The 25676-nt window shown below is 41.3% G+C and overlaps 1 protein-coding gene across 1 annotated transcript; it reads right to left on the bottom strand.

Annotated features, from left to right (window-relative positions):
• Positions 1–2837: 2837 nt before the first annotated feature.
• Positions 2838–23750, bottom strand: LOC132872684 (serine protease FAM111A-like). The gene is made up of 3 exons (XM_060907665.1): positions 23697–23750; positions 7612–7680; positions 2838–7497 (listed from the first exon to the last, which is right to left on the bottom strand). The coding sequence occupies exons 2-3, from the start codon at positions 7672–7674 to the stop codon at positions 5560–5562; spliced, it is 2001 nt and encodes a 666-aa protein (XP_060763648.1). The 5' UTR covers positions 7675–7680; positions 23697–23750; the 3' UTR covers positions 2838–5559.
• Positions 23751–25676: the final 1926 nt, after the last annotated feature.

Here is a 25676-nt window from a genome sequence, read left to right as displayed (position 1 = left end):
ATATCTACAGCTCACGTTCAGGGGTGCGTTTCCCAAACAACCAACCAAGTTAGCATTAAACCAATATGGTACGATGCAAGTTTGAACTAACTAACATCCAAAAAACGACTGTTTCCCAAAGCTGTAGTACCAACTTGGTCTGAACCAAGTTGATTTGAACCAACACAGTTCAAACCACGATGTTTGCAGATGTGTTCGGATGGTCTCGTTTATTGTCGGAATTCAGAGAAACAACCCGAAGTTGGCTGACAGCGCGAACGGCATTTCACCATTAAATGACCGTTAAGCCAAATTTGGTGCGTCCATAATCTTCCCCTGATGCTTGCAACTTGGTGTAGATGTTCATTTAGACTAATATAAAATTGCAATACCCCTCATTTGGAAATCGCGTGTAAACAAAAGGCATCTCCATAAATTAAAGCATCATATACTAGTTTTGGCTATAAGGCTATTTGCCCTGATTAAAAATAGCTAAGCAAACTGCTGTGAGATGGCACAGATAACGTTATGTAGATCTACATGTTGTGTATTTATAGGTGGCATTGTTAGGTTTATTGTAAGTTTATTGTTTAGACTCTGACATTCTGCTGACACATTCCAAGTTGAGCGCTGCATGCGCTCATGATTGACAGCTCTCACTTTGATTGACAGCTCTCACTTTGCGCACTCGCACTCCCACTTTCTTTTTAAAGCAGCACTTACTTCTGAAGCACTGCGAGCTTCACTAGAGGAGCTCTGCTCTTCTGCCACGATCGGAGATCTCAAACACGGAAGAGCGGAAAGGAATCGGAAACGTACGCGAGATTAGACCACATCCGCAAATTTAGGCATCTTAAAATGTTTTTATTAATGCCAAATAAAATATCCAGCACAAATTATATATGATAGACATAAATTAATAATTTATAAATTTTATTTTAAACACGTTTTTAGTTAGCGGGACTGCAGCTTATCACCTCCCCCTCCCGCCCGAAATGAGCTTTCAAAATTTGCCCCGCGCCGCACTGCTTTGCGTTGGGTCCCGCGGGAGTGCAGGGCTCTACCTTGAACTCAAAGCCATCAATGGCTTTTTGCGTATTTTGAAGTGTTAAATCGTAGCAGCGTAGTTTGATGTCTAAATGCGTATCTGCTACGCAAAATGCGTAAAGGTTGGCAGGTCTGCTCGTAGCAGTGCATGTACAATAGCGACTCCTCTCCACACAGCGATAATGATCAGATCGCTGTAAGGAGCTTTCGTCACTTCCGCTTAGTAAAATCCGGAAAAGTTTCGCGCCAGACTTTACCGAATATATATATATATATATATATATATATATATATATATATATATATATATATATATATATATATATTTATTTTTTTTTAAATTTTAGAAAACGCGGAAAACGATTTTTTACGCGGAAAGGCAATTTGAAAAACGCGGATTTCCGCGGAAACGCGGAGATTTCACATCCGTGGACATACACAATAAACTATTTTAATATTCCTTAACTCTGTTGTAACTCTGTTAGGTGAATGTAAATCATCACATTTACACATGATGCTGGTTTCTCAGCGGAGGTGGAGGTTTAAGCACTTATTTGTACAGAGAGTTGATGATAGGAAACGTACAAAAATACCTGAAGAACCTGCAACACATCGGCGTCGCCAGGGGTATTTTACTGGGGCACGTGCCCCAGTATAGATCTGTAGTGCCCCAGTAAAAAAAATCCAGTGACGAAACGCTCTGAATTTTAAACTTGGGAATAGCTGCAATTTAATTAATTCATAACGTGGGGTAGGCTAACCGATGCGCGAAGAAGACCATCTACAATGCTTTTACATTGGTAGTTTTGGCTGGCCTCGCGCACACTAAGCAATGTGAAAAAAGTGTGCGCGTGACATGAGTAACATCTTGGTTGCTATGGGGACCGCAGACTCCAGCAGCCCTCAGATGCAATGAAATTCAGAGCAGGGGAAACCATCTCTCCGTGTTTTTCAACTGTTTACAGGTTAGTAGACAGTAATTCCACTGTCATTTTTGTAACACACACACACACACACACACACACACACACACACACACACACACAGTGGTGCTTTTAGAGGCTTTTGGATTGTGTTTAGAGATGTTCAATGCTGAAAATGCGTGTGCTTACAAAGATATGTTTGGTGATTTAAAAGGTATCAAGTGTGAATACTGTTGGCCATTAAGTACTCTTGGTTGAGTTTAAAAACTCGGCGGTGTTGTATTGTATGTTAATATGTTCTTTTACAATATTACCAACAGTATAAGTATTACATTGCTATTATCACAAATGTTGCAAATATTCATACTGTTATTATTAAATGATTGACCTGGATTCAGTGTCCTCGTAATCATTTTGAGTTTTACAGCTCTAGTGACTAGTTTTAAGCAGGCCGTTTCTAAATATAAATATCAATATATAAATATATATTACATAAAATATAATATATATTACATAAAATGTAATATATATTATATAAAAAATATAAATATAAATATAGTGCAAAATTTTTAGCTCGCGCGCTTCGCGCGCTCGCATACATTTCCTGTGCCCCTTTTGTGCCCCAGTATGGTCTTGGGTCTAGTGACGCCCCTGCTGCAACACCGTGGTAATGTTAAACTCAGGTACTAAATAACCACAAAATACAAACTAAAATAACCAAACAACCCTGTAAACTACTGGGAGAACCTGCAAGAGGCCATGAACATATAGCACTTAGCATAAACTTAAACACCAAAGGAACGTCCTCACAGCACGGACATGACACGAAGATCTACATTCAACCTCATCAAATAATCAAACAACATCAAACGAAGCAGACTCACCTCGTAACAATTTCCAATTTTATTTTATTTTCAGTATTCTGTGTACACTGATATGAGCCATAAACACTGAAGCCTTATGGAGGATAATGAAGCTAGAGATAAACATTAAAATCAATCATTAACATTCATTAAATATTAAATTCTGACCCTCTCGCCACCACTAGTGGAAGAAAATGTGAATGAACCTATTTCCATCTGCTGCAGTCACACAAAACTCTGCAAAAGTCATGTAAAGTCAAGTTACTCAAGAGAAAAGATTATAATATCAAAACATGTTTTATTTCCTGTGTGAAGAAGGAAAAGAAACACAAACAGCAGTGTAATGGAGAGATTTAACATGACTTTATCAAGCCTTTTCATCACCGTGCTGATATTCTGGTTTTGAATCGATCTCATTATCTGTAGCCGCTTTATCCTGTTCTACAGGGTCGCAGGTGAGCTGGATCCTATCCCAGCTGACTACGGGCGAAAGGCGGGGTTCACCCTGGACAAGTCGCCAGGTCATCACAGGGCTGACACATAGACACAGACAACCATTCACACTCACATTCACACCTACGCTCAATTTAGAGTCACCAGTTAACCTAACCTGCATGTCTTTGGACTGTGGGGGAAACCGGAGCACCCGGAGGAAACCCATGCGGACACGGGGAGAACATGCAAACTCCACACAGAAAGGCCCTCGCCGGCCACGGGGCTCGAACCCGGACCTTCTTGCTGTGAGGCGACAGCGCTAACCACTACACCACGATGCCGACCTTTGAGTCGATCTGTACTGTGGATTGTTGATCTTTTGTCTTTGCCTCTGATGTCCTGTCTGTGCCTCGCCTGACCACTGCCTGGGTTTTGACTCTGCCTTTTCCTTGTCGTTCTGCATTTGTCTGCTAGCTTTGGCCATTAAACTATCTGATGCTTTTCCATACGTCTGTCACCTGCATTCCTTTGTTAGTTCAAAATGCAGCAGCAAGAGTCCTTACTCGAACTAGAAAATATGACCCCATCACCCCTGTCTTATCCACACTGCATTGGCTCCCAATCAAATTTCGTATTGATTATAAAATACTACTATTGACCTTTAAAGCACTGAATAGTCTCGCACCACAGTACACAGTAGTTTTGTTGGAGTCCCTGCTTGCGCTCAGTGCAAAATGTATACTATTCCTACTTATTCAGGTGACAATGGGCATACCTAACAACCCGTGTGCCCCCCCCCCCAAAAAAAAATCTGTCCCTCTGAGTTACATGTCGGTCCTGGGATCGAGATGCTGAACCTCTTCTGCTCCTCGGACCTGCCTGATCCATCCTGGTGCCCTGTGTCTGGTTGGAGTCTCATCGCATCGCTCCTGTGGAGGACGGCCCCATGTGGACAGTTGAAAGTCACACCTGGAGGACGCTCTGGACTCTTACAGTAATGCTTTTATGGCTGAGGACTACAGTTGACTTGCTAACTTTAGGACTGCAGTTGTCATGAACAGTTTTGCACTCAAGTTTCCATCAATGAAGAGTTTATAACATCAACGAAACTGACTTCATGTTAAAACTGTTAATGTTATAGTCATGCTGTCTGTTGTTGCCCAAATGAGGATGGGTTCCCTTTTGAGTCTGGTTCCTCTTGAGGTTTCTTCCTCATGTCGTCTGAGGGAGTTTTTCCTTGCCACCGTCGCCACAGGCTTGCTCATTGGGGATAGATTAGGGATAAAATTAGCTCATGTTTTAAGTTGTTCAAATTCTGTAAAGCTGCTTTGCGACAATGTTTATTGTTAAAAGCGCGATACAAATAAACTTGACTTGACACACACACACACACACACACACACACACACACACACACACACACCAACATGTGCCTGAGTTTGCCAGCTGCTTGCTGGGAGACAAATCACAGTTATGTATTTTTCTGTTTCTGAATGAAAGCTGTGGGCTCAGGAGCTACAGTCTGAGGGAGATTATACTACAGGAGCAGAGGTGCACAGGAGGCTTTATTAAATGTCCACTGATTTTGATCTTTTTAAGTGGAGCTGCTAGAAAGGTATTTTTTGGTGAGACTGGGCGAGTAAACTGATTCAAGAACAAATCGGTGCCATCATCAGCACTTCTGCTGTCTGTCACCCACCCGACAGCCGCAAAGTTAACGGTACAGATCACATGTCCTCCTGGAATGACTCCCTGGCCCCACCCACACCTGATGCTTTTCTGAATCATGTGCAGATGCAGGTCTGAACTGTATTAAACTCAGCAGGTGGGTGTTGGTTTTAAACAGTTTCAGCTCTGTGAGATGCGAGTGGTGTGTGTCGTACAGTGGTGTGTGCAGGACATTACGCTGCGGATCTGCTGCTAATTCAACACTGTGAAAATCAAGGCGCCTCCCATCAGGAACAGCAGGAAATGAAAATACACAAGCAGCTCAATGTGAAACAACACAGTGAAACAGAATTAAGCTGATGGCGGTCCAAGCTGGTGATAAATAGACGACTGTAGTCATGATTTCTGGAGGTTGAAGAACGTGTGACTGAATCACTCATTTAATGATCTGGATTTCTTGCTCTTGATTCCATCCTTTTGAAGCTCAAATCCCACATATGATATTTCAGGAGTCTCAGTACTGAACAACATCTCAGTGTTTGATTTTTCAGTATTATACAGTGATAAAATTCAGGAACTTTTCTTTGAGGTGGTGAAGAAGGAAGCTCTGGAACCCGATGTCATGAGTATGATTAATGATGTCATTAGACGGCCTGATTATTTTTCTGTAGCTGTTCATTTGCCACTTGAAGAACATATTTCATGTAGTTTTGGGACTCCATGTTGTTTTGGGACTCCATGTAGTTTTGGGACTCCATGTAGTTTTGGGACTCCATGTTGTTTTGGGACTCCATGTAGTTTTGGGACTCCATGTTGTTTTGGGACTCCATGTAGTTTTGGGACTCCATGTTGTTTTGGGACTCCATGTTGTTTTGGGACTCCATGTAGTTTTGGGACTCCATGTACTGAACCACATCAGATCTTCCAGTCTGTCTGCACTGTATGTAGATCTTCACCAGAATGGGAAGCATTGGCAGGGCGTATTCCATCACACTCTTTGTTTTCTGTCCTTCTCCTTCATAAACATATCCACCAGTGTGAACCCCAATCACATTGCACTTGTCATCAAACACTGGTGAGCCAGATGATCCATGGAAGAAACAGGAATTGTAAAAGATCTGGGATTTACGTTTTTCCGGGTCCTCATTCAAGCACTGCTTTGTTATGACATGAAAGGCTTCAGGGCTTTGGTTTTTTTGATAGTGTTCTTCTGCTGCTTGTTGAATGCCATCTTTTGAGATCATAAAACAGGGATCCATTTGTTTGACTCCATCCCCTGGGTGTCCAATTATGCAGACACCACCCCTGCTGGGTGAAGCACTATAGCACTCTAGCAATCCAGGAAGTTTTACTTCATCCCTGCTGAGTTCCAGCAAAGCAAAATCCAGACAGTTCCCCATGCCATCTTTCCCCCAGAAGTAAGCAACAACCTGCTCCACTGGGATCACGTCTCCCACTGAGTTCAAATCTTCAAATCCAAATGCAGCTGTTAGTCTGTGTTGCGGTTTTTGTATAAAACAGTCATATTCTCCAACAACATGTGCATTGGTGAGGACAAATCTGTGAAAGAGCAGAAATCCTGTTCCTATTGCAGAGCCATCACTGCGGATCTGGCAAACAGAGTTAGACTTCACCGTCAACTCTTTCACTCTCTTCACTTCTGAAAAGCTCTGAGCACTTTTATCGTACTCCTGTCTGAAGAACCTCTTCACTTCAACATTATTTTTCAGCTTCTCTCGTTCCTTCAGTGTCTTCAACAAACCCCCATACTGCTCTCGCAGAAGCGTCAGGATCTCCTGTGTGTTTGGGATCTCTTTTGTTTCTGGGTATTTTCTAGGCTCCTTTTCTTTCAGTGGTGTCTCTGTTCTATTCTTTTGAGCATTGGTGGAGTCTTGGTTGGTGTTTGTTGCCTGAGGAGTTACAGGAACTTCATTTTTTTCATTCTTCACTGTTTCAGATTCCTGACTCAACTCTTGACTCGACTCCTGGCTGCCTATTGAATGAGGGGAGACGGTGACCCCAAACCACTTTCCATCCAGGTCATCAACAAAACTAGACAGACTGGTGAAAGTGTTTGACGACTCTTCAGCGAGAATGCCTTTCTTGAAAATGTCCTCCTTAAATCTCCCATCATGCTCCAGTGCATCTTTCACTGTTTCCCCTTTCACTGCACACACACACACGTAATCCACATTTTTTTTCAATTCATTGTTTTTCATCAGCTTACGGATGTTTTCCTCACCCCTTGTCTTGACATAGAAACTAACCAAATTTTCAGGTGAGTGATCAGAGAGGTTCCTCCCCTCGGGACAGTTTCCATCCGAGTTGATGAACTTGATGTCCAGAAGCTCGTCGTCGTCGAGCAGACAGCAGGGGAAGTCTGGAGTCACAGCAGCTTTGACCCTTTGCTGTCTCAGGATGACCACTTCCTTGTTTCCTCTTTTCGGGTTTATCTCACAGATGGCTTTAAATGAGGAGTCTGTTTGAAGACTCTTCTGGACAGTCATAGGCTTCTTACAGTGGACTGAATATATCCGGAATTTGTCTTGGAATCTGAAGGTGTGTCCATGACTTTCTGTTTTCTGTCAACATTTGACAAACAACAATCTGAGATGGGTGAAATGTGTATATTACAGATACTATATTCTACTCAATAAATTATTTTCACTCAATAATGAATAATTTGTAGAACTCACCATCTGAGTGGTGTTCAGGTCCAATCCACTCTTCGCTCCCTCCTCTTTAGGACAGTTAGACATTCTTGACTGGAACACATACCAAAGATTAGATTAAACTTTGCAACACAATGACAGTTGACCCGCCGTTTCCTCCAGATGTGAATGTTGTAGGTGCAATTGGTCTTAAGCAGAGTGCGAATTACCCCACCATAATTGGGGGGTACCATCATGGTCCACTATCATATCAATCGCCCCCCTGGTCCTGTCCTGTCCCGTCTCGTCTATGGAAGTCGGTGTCAGTAACTCAACACAATAACTCTGAACAATAATTTTTAATGTCATTAAGAAGCATGACAAACCATACAGTACTACCACAGAAGAAAAACAGCAGTACAACCTGATAACCTTCTTTGTCAGAACAAACTGGGTATCAACACTACAAATGAGTCACATACAGTATATACACACATGCAGAACAGTCCTACTGAATGTCTTGCTCTCTTTCGTCCTGCTGTGCCTCTCCTGTCTGCTGGGAACCCATTTTCTTTATTCACATGAACAGTGTATAAAACCTAACTGCACCTACACTTGTACTGTAATTGTCTGTAGATCTTAGTGCTAATATTTACTACTTACTCTTTTAGCACCAAAAAAATGCCTGATGTCTGGCCCTTTTCTTTTCCTCATGTTTGGCCTACTGTCTCTGTGAATAAACTCAAACAGGGTACTCAGATGAAACTATGACTATCTTAAAAATAATACAAAAGGAATGTAAGTAAAAACAATAGAAAACATCCATGTACTAGGCTATTTTGCCTAGGCTAGCCTACTACCTGGCTCTTTTTATGTTGCCCCCAGAGGTTCTGATTGTAATTTTACATAGGCTTAGTGAGGCCTACATCAGAACTTCTTGTGCCTAATCACACACACAGGATGGGCCTATGTGCCAAATGAATTTCAGAAGGCCACAATTTATTCATGATAAAATGAGAATGGAAACATATGGAGTGCTTCTCCTTTGAAATGAGAATCGTTTCTATACCACACTGTAATAAACTTGATTTAAATAGAGACTTAGCTTATCTTGCTAACTAACGTTGGTAACTAACGTTAACGTCCGTCCACTGTAGCCTTCTGGCCTCAGTGGGTAAGTAATTCAACGTATAAAGATGTGACATGAGCTGAAAGAACAAATCACTTTAATAAATGAAAGTTATAAAATAACACATTTTCAACAGGCTAAAAGTTGGTTAGCAACTAACATTACCAATGCACGTCTTCTGCTGCAAACCACAGACTGTATAAATTGCTGAAAACCCATGGACTGTATCTGATGAATCAACTGAATACGGTGTGGACTAGAAGCTATTGCTTCTAGCGCAGGGCTTTTCAAAGTGTGGGGCGCGTCTCCCCTAGGGGGCGCCAGAGTTCTTCAGGGGGGGCGCAACGTGAGGAAAAATAAACCAGAATAAGTTACTATTGTGTACATTTAGCGAACTTCAGCTAGCCTTTGCCAGAGACAAAATGGATTGATTTTTGGCACCTAAAGCTACAGTGAGTGAGGAGACAGAGTCTGGGCCAAGCAAAAAAAGAAGGAAGTATGAGCACGATTATTTAAAGTTTGGATTTTCATGGACTGGATCTGAAGATGCTCCACTGCCACAGTGTGTTGTCTGCCAAGAGGTGCTAGCTAACGATGCTATGAGATGTTTAAAATGTGTAAAACAAGATGTTTTTTTAAAAAAAAGCACAGATGTTTAAAATGTGTAAAAAAAAGAGGTTTTCAAAAAGCACAGATGTTTAAAATGTGTAAAAAAAGATGTTTTAATAAAGCTCATATGTTTTAAATGTGTAAGAAAAGATGTTTTCAAAAAGCACAGATGATTAAAATGTGTAAAAGAAAAAAATAAAATTGTGTACAACACCCTTTTTTTTTAAAATACGAATGGAACATTAAGTATAGCAACAACAAACATTGGGGGGGGCGCTGTTGTTTATTTGCTCTCTGCGGGGGGGGAGGGGGGGCTGTTGTTTATTTGCTCTCTGCGGGGGGGGCGCTGTTGTTTATTTGCTCTCTGCGGGGGGGAGGGGGGGCTGTTGTTTATTTGCTCTCTGCGGGGGGGGGGGGGGGCTGACTCTCCCACACTTTGAGACCCCCTGCTCTAGCGCGTTCTAGCGCTGCGGTGACTAAAAATGGTACGGTCCACAATAGGGGTGTCTGTCTGAAATCGATTTACATTAAAATGTTCCTACAATAAGAATGCCGAATGAGAGTTGGTTTGAATTATATATCCCTTTTCACAATATCAGAAAAAATATCGGACCCCCCAAAACTTATATTTTTGTCTCTTTGGGGGGTACTGGGTCTTCATTGGGGGGTATAGTACCCCCCAGTACCCCCCGTAATTCGAACTATGGTCTTAAGTGATCAATCTCATTAAATCTGTCTCATTAAATCATTAAATCAGTCTCATTAAATCAGTCTCATTAATAATACCTTTAATTTTGGTGCTTAATAATAAATTATCAAACAGCTAAATTATGGTATATTCCAAATTATTATGATCACTACCAATGCAGTAATAATCAGGGCTCTCAAGTCTCACGCATTGAGTGTGACAGTCACACTTTTCGGTCTTTTGTCACGCACTCCCACCACACATTGTATTTCTCACGCTGAAAAAAAATTATAAATTTCTCTGGCGTGCCGCTATCGCTATGGAAACGGCAGGAAACAAGTGCGTCTCCCATGAGTCGAGCTTGCCACTTACCAGCCAATCAAAAAAAAGGAAAAGGGCAGGGCTACACAATAGCCAATCAGAAGCACTATTGTATCTGGGTCGATAACGCAACAACCAAATGATAAAAGCATTGTTATCCCGGGAATTGTTCACGTGATTCTGCTACAACCATCTTCTGAAAGTTTTGTTCAGTGGACACCATGAGGATGAGCTCCGAGCTGCACAGAGACCAGAGGAAGTCATATCCTGTTTTAATGTTACAACAAATTCACAACTTGTTTGACACAAGAAATGACAGCTTGCCTGCTGTGAGAGAATGTTGCCCAGATAATTCGCATGGACATGGGAAGGTTTTACAGGAGCTGAGCTGTATTGACCTGTTTAAATGATCCCCTGGCGAGCAGCTCCACTTGTTCACAGGCAATAACAGACGCTGGTCAGTAATAATAACAGCCACACTAACGGGTGTTTAAAGCAGCATGTGAATACCAGTAAGAGTGAAGATTTTTTTTTAAATTTGTCAGCAGTTATGAAAGACCCGTTTGTGAAAGATTAAGTTTTTATTGTTCATAATATAGAAACTGCGTGACTCCAGGGGAAGATATAGGGAAGAGGAAAGTCCAACTATTACAGATTACAGGACCCAACATCCTTTGATGTTGAGGAGTTTTGGGGAAGAATGTCCTCAAAAAAGAACAAAGTAAGAAATTTTTTGCACACAACATGACTTGCTCATTATTAAGATAAAAGGAAATCATTTAAGTAATAGAGGCCCTTGGTTCCTTTTTCAAAGGTGACTGGCTTGAACCAATTTGGGAGGTTATCAAAGATCGCAACCTTGGTTTTGGTGCTTCCTCATTCAAATGCTGATGCCGAGAGGGTATTTTCAATGGCCGGTCTGAACAAAACCTCAACCCGAAACAGCTTGTCTCTGGACGGGACATTGGCCTCCATCATGACCCTGAAAATGGCTGGACTTGAGCCAAACTGTTTTAAGTGGGAGCCAACAACACAAATGATGAAGGACTCCAAAAAGGCAACAAACACTTACAATAAACACCACCAGTCATAATATCTCTCTCTCTCTGCTCTCTCACACACACATACACTTACTCAATACACGGAAATTGAATAAAGACTTTGTATTTGGTTGAATTGTCAGTGCCGTGTGTTATCCTTTCTTCTACAAGTCTGAGCAGTTATTAATAACAACAACACTAATAATAATATTATTAATGAAAGACCCCCATTCCTGCGACCCGTCCAACCAGCCCCCCCAACGGGGGGGGGGATGTCACTCTTGCTTGCATTCAAAACCCTGGTAATAATGTATTACTTACCGTACCACATAGACAACCAATAGTACTCATATACACCTTGGATAAAGGCAATTTGGAGGTCTTTTAGATTGTATGACTTCCAGTATATAGTAGCAACACAGACACAGTTTACAAATTAATTGAATTTATTATAAAAATGAGTAATAGCAGCTGAGATACATTCAAATGGTCACCATTGATATATGAGGGTGTGTGTGTTGGAATGTGTGTATGTGGGTGTGTGGGTGTGTTGGAATGTGTGTATGTGGGTGTGTGTGTGTTGGAATGTGTGTATGTGGGGGTGTGTGTCTTGGAATGTGTGTGTGTTGGAATGTGTGTATGTGGCAAACAAAGGATTAGCTCTGATTGCTAATTCCACTAGCTTATAACATTACCAAATCCACTGAAATCTTGATGAAGTCAAAATATGTGTAATAATGAAATTAAAGGTTAGAAAGGATAGCAAAAGAGCATGCAACAGCCTATCTATATGAAAAAACTGAGAGCACAAAATAGAACAACAATTAATTCAACACCCTGAGTGTCTACAGTGTACACAATTAAACCGTTCCTGAGTTTAAATTCACACTACTTCATGAAGCTAATTCCTAAGACTAGTCTTTTTGCCCAAAAATGCCAGTCTTACTTCCAGTATCTTGCTTATATGCAAGATTATGGAGATGTTCCGAAACTTCTGGAGTCCACCGGAGCACGTGGGTCGCTTCCGTGGAAAAGTCTCTGATCAAACAATGTGCACAGCGCTTTAGTCAGAAGGAATCCAGTCGCTTCTAACTTTAAATTAACTGCTTTGGGCTGCAGTCGTAACGTTACTTATAATGAACAAATGAAAAACCGGTTGTAACTCAATCTGAGTTAGATCGCGCGATTTTGGAGTTTTACCGTGGCCAGTGGTAAACGAAAAACTCGCTGAATCTCTTTTTCTTGCAAGAAAGACGTCTTTATCTTGGGTGTGTGATGAGCAGATGTCTCCTTGTGTCTGTGTGATGAGTTGACGCAGAGCCAAAAGAGATGGTGCCTCTTTATGTCTGTAGACCTAAGTCCCAGAGCCAAAGAGGAAGACGGAAGTGTGGCTTAGTTACTTATGGGCTCAGGGAGGATGTGACGTAGGTAATCCCGCCCAGGCGTGACGTAGGTCATCACGGAAGTTGGTTGATGGGATCTGTAGTTTCTAGACGGACTGTGACTGTTCCTACAATGTCATTTCAATGACAGCAACAGTACAGTACAGCAGCAACATCTGCAACGGTACTTTCTCAATTCTGTGCAAATTCAGTACAATGCTGTAAACGATTCCTCAGACCAATACTAAAACCCCTAAATCTGAACCAGAACAGGATCTGGAACATGTATCAGTGGCGGCTCATCCATCAGGGATGCAGGGGCACCGCCCTTTCCAAATATCCACACAGAAAAAAGTCTACTTAAACACATTAAACATTAGGCACAGCTCTCAGTGCCTCAGACACGCCCACTTTTATTCATGCTCACCGTTATGATCACTGCTTTTCTTTCATGATGGCAAGTTAACAAAAATATTATTCTTATGGTTTTTAATCTAATGTGTGGAAATTCCCAACATACGCGCTGCTGTCTTTCAGGTCCAGCTGCAGTAGAGGTGCGCTCGTCTGCTACTGCGGTGCGATCACAGGAAAATCAACTCATTCATGGACTGGGCGACTTCAACAGAAAGGAAATTAAAGAAAATATTGTTTTTATGTTTTTTTTATCGAATGCGTGGGTGATTTTCAACACACTGCTTTCCCCGAGTTCAGCTGCATCATGAGTGGACTTCAGCCCTTTTAGTGCTACTTGCTGTGTGAACAGCTGAAGATAAATTTATTGTTGGACTTTGACAGAAAAGTTTTTGATGAGTTTATCCAGACGAAAGATCACTGTGCATCTTTTCTTTTAAAGCAGTGAAAGTCACTGGGGAGTCGATTTTACATTATTACTGTGTGGGAGGAGGTTCTGTTTTCACCTCCGTTTGTTAGTTTGTTCCCAAAGTAACTCAAAAAGTACTGAATGGATTTTGATGAAATTTGGAGGATAGCTGAGCCGCAGGCCAAGGAACAACCGATTAGATTTTGATGCAAATCCGGATACATTTGTGGATCCAGGATTTTTTTGTCTGCTCTCAGAAAGTAGTGACCGGATTTGGATGAAATTTGTTGGACAACTTTAGTATGACCCGAGGGTCAAGTGATTTGATTTTGATGTTGATAAGAAGTGGCTTGGTGGAGGTATGGACTCTACTGAGTTCCCTTCTGATTTTATCTGAAATTATATTTTGAACTTAAATGATTTAACTCGATTCACAAAAGATCAATCTAAAACCTGAAACTGGAAAAATTTCACACTTTTGGATATTTAAGATGCAAAATAACATACACATAAACTCCATTTCTGCTGAACATCTCTCTAATCATTCAGAGTTTTACACTGAATTTCACACCCTGGAACATGCAGGCTAAAGTGATCCAAAACTGAACAATTTAAAAATAATAAACATTCCAATTCAAATTACTGGATATATTAAATTATATTTTATATATTAAGGGGTGGCATGGTGGTGTAGTGGTTAGCGCTGTCGCCTCACAGCAAGAAGGTCCGGGTTCGAGCCCCGTGGCCGGCGAGGGCCTTTCTGTGTGGAGTTTGCATGTTCTCCCCGTGTCCGCGTGGGTTTCCTCCGGGTGCTCCGGTTTCCCCCACAGTCCAAAGACATGCAGGTTAGGTTAACTGGTGACTCTAAATTGAGCGTAGGTGTGAATGTGAGTGTGAATGGTTGTCTGTGTCTATGTGTCAGCCCTGTGATGACCTGGCGACTTGTCCAGGGTGAACCCCGCCTTTCGCCCGTAGTCAGCTGGGATAGGCTCCAGCTTGCCTGCGACCCTGCAGAACAGGATAAAGCGGCTACAGATAATGAGATGAGATGAGATTATAATTCCAAACATTTAAAATCTAAGTCCACAATGAATGTGGTCTCATGAAATACAGCCACACCTTAAACTGCAGAACCCTCAGAGAGCTGAGTTTATTCTCAAATTGTGGCAGATTTTCATCAAATCCATTCTAGTGTCTAATCTACAGTTATTTTAATACACATCTGATATCGGATTATTGAGCTGTGCTAAGCTAATGAAGCTAACCTTCTATAAAACCTCTTTTTGAACATTAAACGACCTGCTAAAAGTTACATTTCGTTTTATACACACACACACACACACACACACACACACACACACACACACACACATATACACACACACACAGACACATACACACATACCGGTATACACACACACACACACACACACACACACACACACACACACATACACAGACACACAAACCTCTTTTTGAACATTAAACGACCTGCTAAAAGTTACATTTCGTTTTATACACACACATACACACACACACTTTTTTTTTTGCTCCGCCTACTCAAGCGAGTAGGACGCTTCTTTGCTTTGCTCCTGCTTTGCTCCTACTTGATCTTTATTTTATTTTACTTTTTCACTTAATTTCCACTATTTCTTCATTTTATTTTTCACCTTTATAAGATAAGTTAGCTTTTAAAACAAAATGCCAGGGGGCAAAAAATCCAGGAGATCCTGCAGAAAATGCACAGAACTAGAACAGAGGATTTCTATCCTGGAATCAAAGATTGATGCTCTGCCAAAGACAGACGAACTAAGAGTGATATCTCACAAAAGGAGTACAGAAACAGTGGCTGAGAATGCAGAGATTGCACCCTGACAGGCCGATGGCATTGCAGATCGAGTGGATGAATACATCGATCTAACAGAGCAAAATGTGAGTACAGAAAACTGGCACACGATGGGTGGCAGGCCCAAAAATAAAAACAGAAGAGTAATTACCTCAACACCAGTTTGTTCTGATACTATGCAACCCATGCTCCACAGCCATGCTATTAGAAATAGAGCTAGGTCTACAAACTACAATAGGATTTACAGTCCTATGGAAAATCCACAGCCCATAAGGCTTCAGAACAAATTTGAATGCCTCAGGGATGTGGAAGCGGAATTTTCAGGCGGACAAACACATCGTAGAAAGAGATCACACCACAACCGAAGAGCTGTGGGAAGAAGCAAAAAGCAGCTCGTAACACCACCTGATCCCACAACCCTTGTTCTTGGTGATTCCACTGTAAGACATTTAAAAGGACATGGAATGATTATTTGCTGCCTTCCAAATGCATCCATGTCTGACACCAAAGACAGCACTTTGAAACTCATGTCCGAGCATAAAACTATCAAACGTATTGTTGTGCATGTGGGAGCAAATGATGTTTTCAGAGAACAGCTGTTTGTCCAAGATGATTTCAGAAAACTTTTTTCTGACCTCTATAAGACTGGAATGCAATCTTTTATCAGTGGCCCACTCCCTGCAAGGGGAAGTTTTGCATTTACTAGACTCTTCAGTCTTAACACCTGGCTTGGAAAAACTTGTTTTTCATCTGGTATGAACTTCATAGACAATTTTAACCTTTTCTGGAATCGCAGAGAATTCTTCAAGCCAAATAGCACTGAACTCAGCCGGATTGGGATCAAAGTTTTGGCTGATCACTACAGCCTCTCTCTCCAGCATGCATTCTTTTCTCAGCCAACATTGAGCAGAACTGCTGATAAGTGCTCACAGACTGACCCAGTTACAGATATCAACAATACCTCTGCAAAGTCAAAACAACTACCCATGCAAGCACAGCAGAGATGCTTCAACAAGGACACACAGCCATCTGGGGCAGACTGCCAAGAACCATCTGAGGCAGACTGCCAAGGACATCAACAATCACATGGAGAATGTGAGCATGTTGTTAACAATGGGCAGCCACAGATATCTGCATCACCCATCCAGATTGAGGACCTGACCAAAGACAATCATGCCAAGGCTGCATCATCCACATCTCAACCCCATGCAAGTATCACAGAGACTGTCAGGGAGACCGTCACCACAGAGACAGTCATGGAGACGCTCACAAAGACCTCACCAAAGTCCCAATCTCAGTCTCGCTCTTCTGACTTTGTTGTACCATCTCCATCTCCCCCCTGCATGGATTTCCCTAAAAGTATGCAGAGATTGCTGCCAATGGCTGCACTCTCTTTTTTCCAGCCCAAATCATTCGCGACAAGCAGTGTACCCAGTTCATCGAAAATCAACCAACAGACTGAACTGTGTTCGCTCAGGACTTTCAGCTGGCTACCAATCTTTTTCACCATCTAAAAAATACATGACATCTCCAATCCTTCCCCCTCCCAACCTCATGGAACATACAGAGAGTCTTGTATGATGTGCTGTGGGTCCCTGCATTGGGTGTAGTTTTGAAAACAAGCTGGGACCCAGTATGCCTATGCCATTCTCTATTCCTGTGTTGATAAGAAATAGAAAACATAGAGCATATTTAACCCAGGGGGTAAACCAGTCTAGTCTCCTTCCTGTTTCAAAACAACATCAGAGTGCCCAAGCGGATATTACTTCTAGACTTTCTGTAAAGCTAGCTCTTCTGAACGTTAGATCACTTTCAAACAAGTCATTTTTAATTAATGATCTTATTTGCAAACACAATCTTGATTTTGTGCTTCTAACTGAAACAATGCTGGATCAAGCAAAGGGTGCTACCACCCTTATTGAAGCAGCTCCCCCAAATTTTAATTTCATGAGTGCTACCCGACAGGGGAAAGGTGGAGGGATCGCAAATATATTCAAAGCCTCTTTTCAATGTAAACAGTTCTCACTTGGTGATTTTACATCCTTTGAACACTTATGTGCACTTGTTACATGCTCTCCTACCATATTGTTATTAACTATTTACAGGCCTCCGAGACATTCAGCCAAAGTTTTTCTGGAAGAGTTTGGTGAACTGTTGTCAGTCATTTACTTAGAGTTTGACTGTCTTATTATATCTGGGGATTTTAACTTGCATGTAGATAATCCTGAAAACACTTATGCCAAAGAACTACTTGCACTTATTGACAACTTCAACCTAGTACAACATGTACAGGGGCCGACCCACTCTCGTGGTCATACCCTTGACCTCATTATCGCAAAGGGTCTTACTGTTTCTACTACTGTTGTTCACCTGGCCTTATCTGATCATTTCTGTGTTTTCTCTGATGTTTCTATGTCCCCTCACATTCAGAACAGCTCAACGACTATGGGTAGGAGAGTCATAAACGACAACACGTGTTGTCTTTGAGCAAGCTCTCTCTCGGATCTCAACTAAAATGTCAGACTCTGTAGATGATTTACTGGAAATTTTTAATTTAAATATGACCCAAATTATGGATGATATTGCTCCATTCAAAATCAAAAGAGTCAATGACAAGCAGAAAGCACCATGGAAGCAATACCCGGCTGTTAAACTGCTAAAGAGAGAATGTAGAAAGACTGAAAGAAAATGGTGCAAATCTAAACTTCACATCCATTATCAAATCCATAAAGAGATGCTTTGTAAATATAATTATGAAATTGGTAAAGCAAGACAGTCTTTCTTCTCCAACATCATCAACAGGAATATGAACAATGCCCGTGTGCTATTTTCAACAGTAGAGAAGCTAACTAATCCCCCACCACAATTAGCACCTGAACTTCCCTCAGTTAATAAATGCAATGAGTTTGCATCCTTCTTCAAAGGTAAAATTGATAAAATACAGCAGAATATTGCTCATAATATATCTCAGTTGCAAATAACTGAAAAACTGCAATCACCAGTGACACAGACAGACAATTTCAACAAAATGTCAGAATTTTGTTTGATTGATTACGAGACTCTTGAAAAAACTGTACAAAATCTCAGTTCCTCAACATCTGAATTGGACATTCTGCCCACCAACTTTTTTAAGTCTGTTCTTCATCTCATAATTACAGATGTGCTTCAGATCATAAATACATCCCTATAGGCCATAAGGTGAACCTCGAAAAGTCCTTCTGAAAAGGGATCCCGCTCCGATCTCTCCGAACCACACACGCTTCAGTTCATAAAAAAGAATGAGTTGTGGTAAGATTACAACAAAAAGTTCGCGTCACAGAATTGCGCTCATTTCTTAAATCGCAACATTTAATGAAGAACTAGTATCTCCAAGGCGTATGTACATATTCGGCAGGCATAATAACACTTTGGCTCGCGAGAGGTGCCATGGTTGAAACGTCATTAGACTGGACGAATCGGGTAGCTGGGAGCTCCCAGCTGTGTTTGGTAAACAGAAGCAGCATGGCAGCCACCGGAGTAGCAGCGCTATCATCCAGCAGTACTGAAGAAGAAGAAAACTTGGCCGAAACTGTTGAAAAAACTAAATCTTCGACACGTAAGACTTGTTATATGCACATATCTTCTGTGAAGCATGAAAAAACACAGAATTTCACCAGCATACGGTGGAATACTTACCGAGACAGCCTTCGGCAGTGGCTGGAGTTGAGGGTGAGTGCAGACATGTATCCGAACATTACAAACACTGTCTTGACTTGGATTTTGATAAAATTCCTGAAGACGCGGCTTTCCATCCCACATGTTACCGGAGGTTCATTGACAAGCGCGAAATTGAAAGAGCAAAAAGGCGTCTCGTGTGAGAGAAAGAGCGGGGAGATGATAAACAAGACCCCCAGACAGTGAGGCTATCCCTGCAACAGTGACTGGCACAACTCCGACAAGGAAACTTCGTTCCAGATCAAGCCTGCCCTGCCCATCTCGAGCTCTGGCCCTGTCCTTCCTGCCATCTGTATAATATGCAAGAAAACCTGCAAATATGTCATCAAGGCTGGCAGACGACAAAAAGAAGCTTTGTCAAAGACACAGACTTTAACCGCAGGTAAGCTAAAAGGCATCTCACCCTCATCCCCCACTACACAGTAGGTAGTCTGTGCAAATGCATCCCATCCCCCAGCGCACGCACACACGCGCGCGCGCGCACACACACACACACACACACACACACACACACACAGAGTAGTTGAATGACTACACTGCTACTGACTGCACACAATCTCCTTGCATTTGTCTAATTTGAATGTATGTGTGGATTTATAGTACATTGACGTACAGATGTATGGATGGTTGTATGAATATGGAAAGATGTCTATTGGGTTGTACTTTTGCTGGTGTGTGTGTGTGTGTGTGTGTGTGTGTGTGTGTGTGTGTGTGTGTGTGTGTGTGTGTGTGTGTGAACTATGTGTTGTGTATGTGTGTGGGTGTGAGTAAAATAACATTCCAATACATAACTTCCCCATGCCTATAATATTCCAATACCACAAATGACCAAAATGCAGTGTCTGAGTTAAGGACTGCCCCCCCCTTCTGTCTTAATGCCTGTTGCAAAGATTTTTGACAGTAAAGTACACTTTGACTTTAATAGGGTAGTGTGTATGTTTGTATGGATGTCATAGTATGTCTGTGTGCTTTGATGTTAATATGCCACTGAATACCAGTCCACCAGGAAAAATGAAGTCTGACTGTTTGTCTGCCTATCTATCCATCCTTTTTTCTTTTCTTTTGTACAAGGCAAGTTGCAGGAAGCTGCTGAAGTAAAGGACGACCATCTCGTTCATGTCAAGGACAAAGACTGTGTGGCTCTGGAGGTGCAGTACCACAAAAGTTGCTACCGACAGTACACAAGGTTTTTGAGTGATCCTGCCAGAGCAGAGAAAGAACAGTCAGTCATATATTAACTTTACATAAATACACATACAGTACAATGTGTGTCCTATGTATGAGAACACAATCACAACACTTATATCTTCTTCTATATTATTTTCTAAGGATTGAGCCAACGTTTGATCTCAGCTATAAGTTGTTCTGTGAGAGTGTAATCCGTCAAAGGCTGCTGATCAACCAAGAGGTGCTGAGAATGAGCCAACTGAGGAAGACCTTTATTGACCTGGTGCAGTCAAGTGAAGGTGTTGATGCTTCAAGCTACAGGTAATTGCAAGGAAATTTATTATTTGTCACATCCAAGGCAAATTTCATACATGTGTGACCACTCAGCTTGCCATCTGCACAGACATGTATTATTTTGCAATAAGGAAGACAGCAGTCTTCTTGATAGTGTGATGCTAGTTATGTGCTTCTCTTGGGAATACTTATTAAATCTGTTGCATAGCAAGTAAACTCCAGCCTGTAGTATTTTATTCACTCTCTGTGTTGATTTGTGAAAGTGGCTATATCAGCCACAACATGACGCCCCCCTTTGCTGGTACTCATATGACTCTTTATTGTTGTTGATTTGTTGTGTTACAGACAGGATACATTGAAGAGGAGACTCACCCGTGATTTTCCTCAGCTTGTGTTCCAGTAGCATGTCATGTGGTTTTTACCTCTATTCTATTCCATTGATATCATTATCATTCATTTTATTATGATGTTTATTTATATGTATATAAGTTTATGCCAGTCAATGTATACTTGTTATGATTGTTTTTATGTGTTGTATATAGTTGTGAGTGAATAAATGAACAAATGAATACCTGAATGTTCCTTATCATTGATAATTAGAATTATTTCCATTTATTGATAAAAATGACAACATGAAAAGGTCTACCTTATCACCCACTTGCATCATTGTTCTTTGTGCTATAAATAAAGCACTGTTTGGAATCCATTTAGCCCACTTTAGAAATACATGAATGGTTATCACTGATAATTCAATTGTTTCCATTTATTGATCAAAATGACAACATGAAAAGGTCTACTTTATCACCCACTTGCATCATTGTTCTTCGTGCTATAAATAAAGCACTATTTAGAATCCATTTGGCCCACTTTAGAAATACATGAATGATCATTATCATTGATAATTAGAATTATTTCCATTTATTGATCAAAATGACATGAAATGTCTGCCTTTATCATGCACTTGCATCATTGTTCTTCGTGCTATAAATAAAGCACTGTTAAGAATCAATTTGGCCCACTTTAGAAGGATATTTTGGGAGATTCCTTTATGTTGGTTACATTTGACAGCAACTAGCAGGCTGTCATTTTTCCAGTTTGTTGTCGTAAATCGGCTACGCAATTGGTTTAGCGCGGTCACGTGGTGTCTCGTGATGTCAAAATCGCATTCCACTCTGAGGAAAATAGTTCTTCAGAAAATGTCTCGATTTAAAAAACGAGCACGATTCTGTGACGCGGAAATTTTGCTATAAGTGTAACATAACTTGGTCCTTTTTATCAGCTAAAGAGCATGTGGTTCAGAGACGTCGGCGTGACCTAAAATGAAAACGGGGTTCACCTTATGGTCTACTAGAGACTGGCATTGTTCCTGTGTCCCTGAAAAAAGCCGTTGTAAAGTCCCTTCTTAAAAAGAATAATCTGGATGCTTCAGTATTGAACAACAACAGGCCAATATCAAATCTACCATTCATTGGGAAAATCTTTGAAAAAATTGTCTTCAATCAATTAACTGCCTTCTTGATATCAAACAGCTGTTTTGATAACTTTCAGTCAGGATTTCGTGCCAATCACAGCACTGAAACAGCGCTGATTAAAGTTATAAATGACATACGTCTTAATACTGATGCAGGCAAAACATCGGTCCTGGTGTTACTGGACCTCAGTGCAGCTTTTGATACTGTTGATCACAACATACTGCTATATCGACTTGAACACTGGGTTGGGTTGACTGGTAAAGTTATCAATTGGTTAAATTCATACTTAAAAGATAGAAGCTTCTTTGTTACCATGGGAAATTGTACCTCAACATCAATGTCCTTGACCTGTGGTGTCCCCCAGGGGTCGATCCTTGGACCATTACTATTCAACCTTTATATGCTCCCACTTGGACAAATTATCAAGAACAACTCAATTTTGTATCACTGCTATGCAGATGATACCCAAATTTATTTTGCTCTATCACCTAATGATTATGCCCCCCTTGAATGTCTCTACCAGTGTATCGACCAAATCAACAACTGGATGACACAAAATTTTCTTCAGCTGAACACAGATAAAACAGAAGTAATTCTATTTGGGAAAAAAGATGAAAGACTCAGGATTACCACTATTCTTGACACAAAGGGGATTAAAACAAAAGAAATGGTTAAAAATCTTGGTGTTTTCATTGACAGCGAGCTAAACTTTGACAGTCACATGAAAGCAAATCACTAAATCATCATTTTATCACCTAAAAAACATTTCCAAACTAAGAGGACTTATGTCAAAACATGATCTGGAAAAACTTATACATGCCTTCATCTCTAGTAGGGTTGATTACTGCAATGGCCTTTTCACAGGCCTGCCAAAAAAGACCATCAAACGACTTCAGCTGGTTCAAAATGCAGCAGCGAGGGTTCTCACACGAACAAAAAGAACAGAGCACATTACTCCAATTCTAAGGTCCCTTCACTGGCTTCCAGTAAGCTACAGAATTGACTTTAAAGCATTGCTGCTGGTGTACAAATCTCTAAATGGTACAGGGCCCAATTCCCTCTCTGATATGTTGCGGCGGCCTAACCCAATCAGATCTACCAGATCGCAGCAGCAAAATTAACTGGTAAAACCTGTTGTTAAAACAAAGTGTGGTGAAGCAGCTTTTAGCTACTATGCAGTGCAGCTATGGAACCAACTGCCAGAGGACATTAAAAATGCTCCTGCTGTTGGCAGCTTCAAATCTAGACTAAAGACCAAGCTGCTCTCAGATGCTTTCTGCTAACTGATAAATATCATCATCTTTGCATGTTTTAAACTTTACTTAACTTTTACTCTATTTTATTCTGCTGTTTTTTACTGAACTTTTACTTCATTTTATTATTTTATTTCTACTATTGTTTAATTCTTATATTATTTTTATTTTTCTCTCTTCTTCCCCCTTTATTTTATGTAATTTTATTTTCTATTGTTTACTGTTTTGCTTTTACCTCTGTAAAGCACATTGAACTGCCACTGTGTATGAAATGCGCTATAGAAATAAACTTGCCTTGTCTTGCCTACACACACACACACACACACACACACACACAATGAGCTGGGCTGACAGAGACAGGGATAAATATGGCAGTAGTAAATGTATTTTCTCACCTGAGACTGAACGCAGCTTCACAACGCACCTGAGCCGGGTGGAGAAATGGAGCTCGCGCCCAGGACACTTCACACGTATGCACAAAACACTGCACGCTGATTGGCTCTCGGTTAGTTTCGATTTCCTTAAAACTGCTCACAAATGTGACGTCATCGCAGCAGTCCTGTATAACAGGAAATATTGGGTCATGTAAACTCGGAAAGGCCTGTGAGCTGGCCTGGTGCTCCGCGTGTCCCACTGTTAGATACAGAGCTCAACTCGCCGCCGGGGACAAAACACCATCATCACCTGCGGACATCTGGCGAGGCGCCGCTGCAATACAGATGTGAGAAGGGAGTCACACTCTCCCCGTTACCGGAGAACCAGATCCTGGGGGGGAGGGGCAATAAAGAAAGGGTGTGGGGGAAGTTCTGTGGAACACTTCAGTCGAATGATGAGGAATTATAACATTAAATTCCAAACATACTTTAAACCTGAAATACCTGTAAGTGCATGACTTCAAAACAGGTGACCCTGGACAAGTCGCCAGGTCATCACAGGGCTGACACATAGACACAGACAACCATTCACACTCACATTCACACCTACGCTCAATTTAGAGTCACCAGTTAACCTAACCTGCATGTCTTTGGACTGTGGGGGAAACCGGAGCACCCGGAGGAAACCCACGCGGACATGGGGAGAACATGCAAACTCCACACAGAAAGGCCCTCGCCGGCCACGGGGCTCAAACCCAGAACCTTCTTGCTGTGAGGCAACAGTGATAATCACTACACCACCGTGCTGCCAATAATAATAATAATAATAATAATAATAATAATAATATGCGGCATGGTGGTTAGCGCTGTCACCTCACAGCAAGAAGGTTCTGGGTTCGAGCCCCGTGGCTGATGAGGGCCTTTCTGTGTGGAGTTTGCATGTTCTCCCCGTGTCTGCGTGGGTTTCCTCCGGGTGCTCCGGTTTCCCCCACAGTCCAAAGACACGCAGGTTCAGTAAAATACCCAGCCACTGGGGTTGGACAGGCCAGTGCATACTTAGTGCCAATCCCAAACCCAGAGAGACTGGGGAGGGTCACATCAGGAAGAACATCCGGTGTAAAACCTACACCAGATCAAATATGCAGAACAGAGCCACTGTGGCAACCCCTAACGGGAGCAGCTGAAAGATTATTATTATTACTGTACTTTTCCTTACACTGTTGTCTTTTTTATTATTTAATTTTCATGTTTATATTGATTTACAACTTTGTTGTTGAAATGACATTTCACTGATGTACTTTTACACGTGACAAATAAATGTCTTGAATCTTTATTACCTCCGCCAGCTGTGTGGGAGGAGTTTCTGTTTTCACACCTGTTTGTTTATTTGTTTGTTTGTCTGTTCTCAAAGTAACTCAGAAAGTAGTGAATGGATTTGGATGAAATTTGGTGGACAGCTTTAGTATGATCCGAGGTTCAAGTGATTTGAGTTTGATGTTGATATATGGCTCGGTGGAGGTATGGACTCTCCTGCGTTCCCTTCTGGTTTTGTTTGTATGTGCAGTAGTAAAGTTAACTCTGCAGTCTGAGGATTAAAACACACAACATCTGAAACTCTTTATTTGAGGTATTCCAAAAGTGCAAAGACACGAAAACATCTCAAATCAAATATTTCAGTGAGATGATGAACCCGCTGAGAATAAAAATGTTTAAAAGACGTGTGTAAAGGAGAAAAAACTTCTTTCCCTGTTAGAAACAAAGAACCAGAACAATTCAAAGGTCACAAAAACAAAGGAAAAATCCACCATTTCATTTGTGCTGGGTTTAAAGTCGCAGTGTGTGAATGATAAAAGCATCACTTCGCGTTTGTTGTAAATATTTGTGACGTGAGTAAAGTTTTTTACGCAGCAGGTAACCGAGCACCCAGCACTCTGTTAGCGTAATTAGCTCATTAGCACACCTGATCTTTCATAGCTTTGGGTTTGATGAAAACAGAAGAAG

Source organism: Neoarius graeffei, chromosome 24, assembly GCF_027579695.1.
Source record: "Neoarius graeffei isolate fNeoGra1 chromosome 24, fNeoGra1.pri, whole genome shotgun sequence".
Taxonomy (NCBI): Eukaryota; Metazoa; Chordata; class Actinopteri; order Siluriformes; family Ariidae; genus Neoarius; species Neoarius graeffei.
Note: the sequence above shows the minus strand (reverse complement) of the source record. Positions and strands in the feature narration are given on the sequence as shown.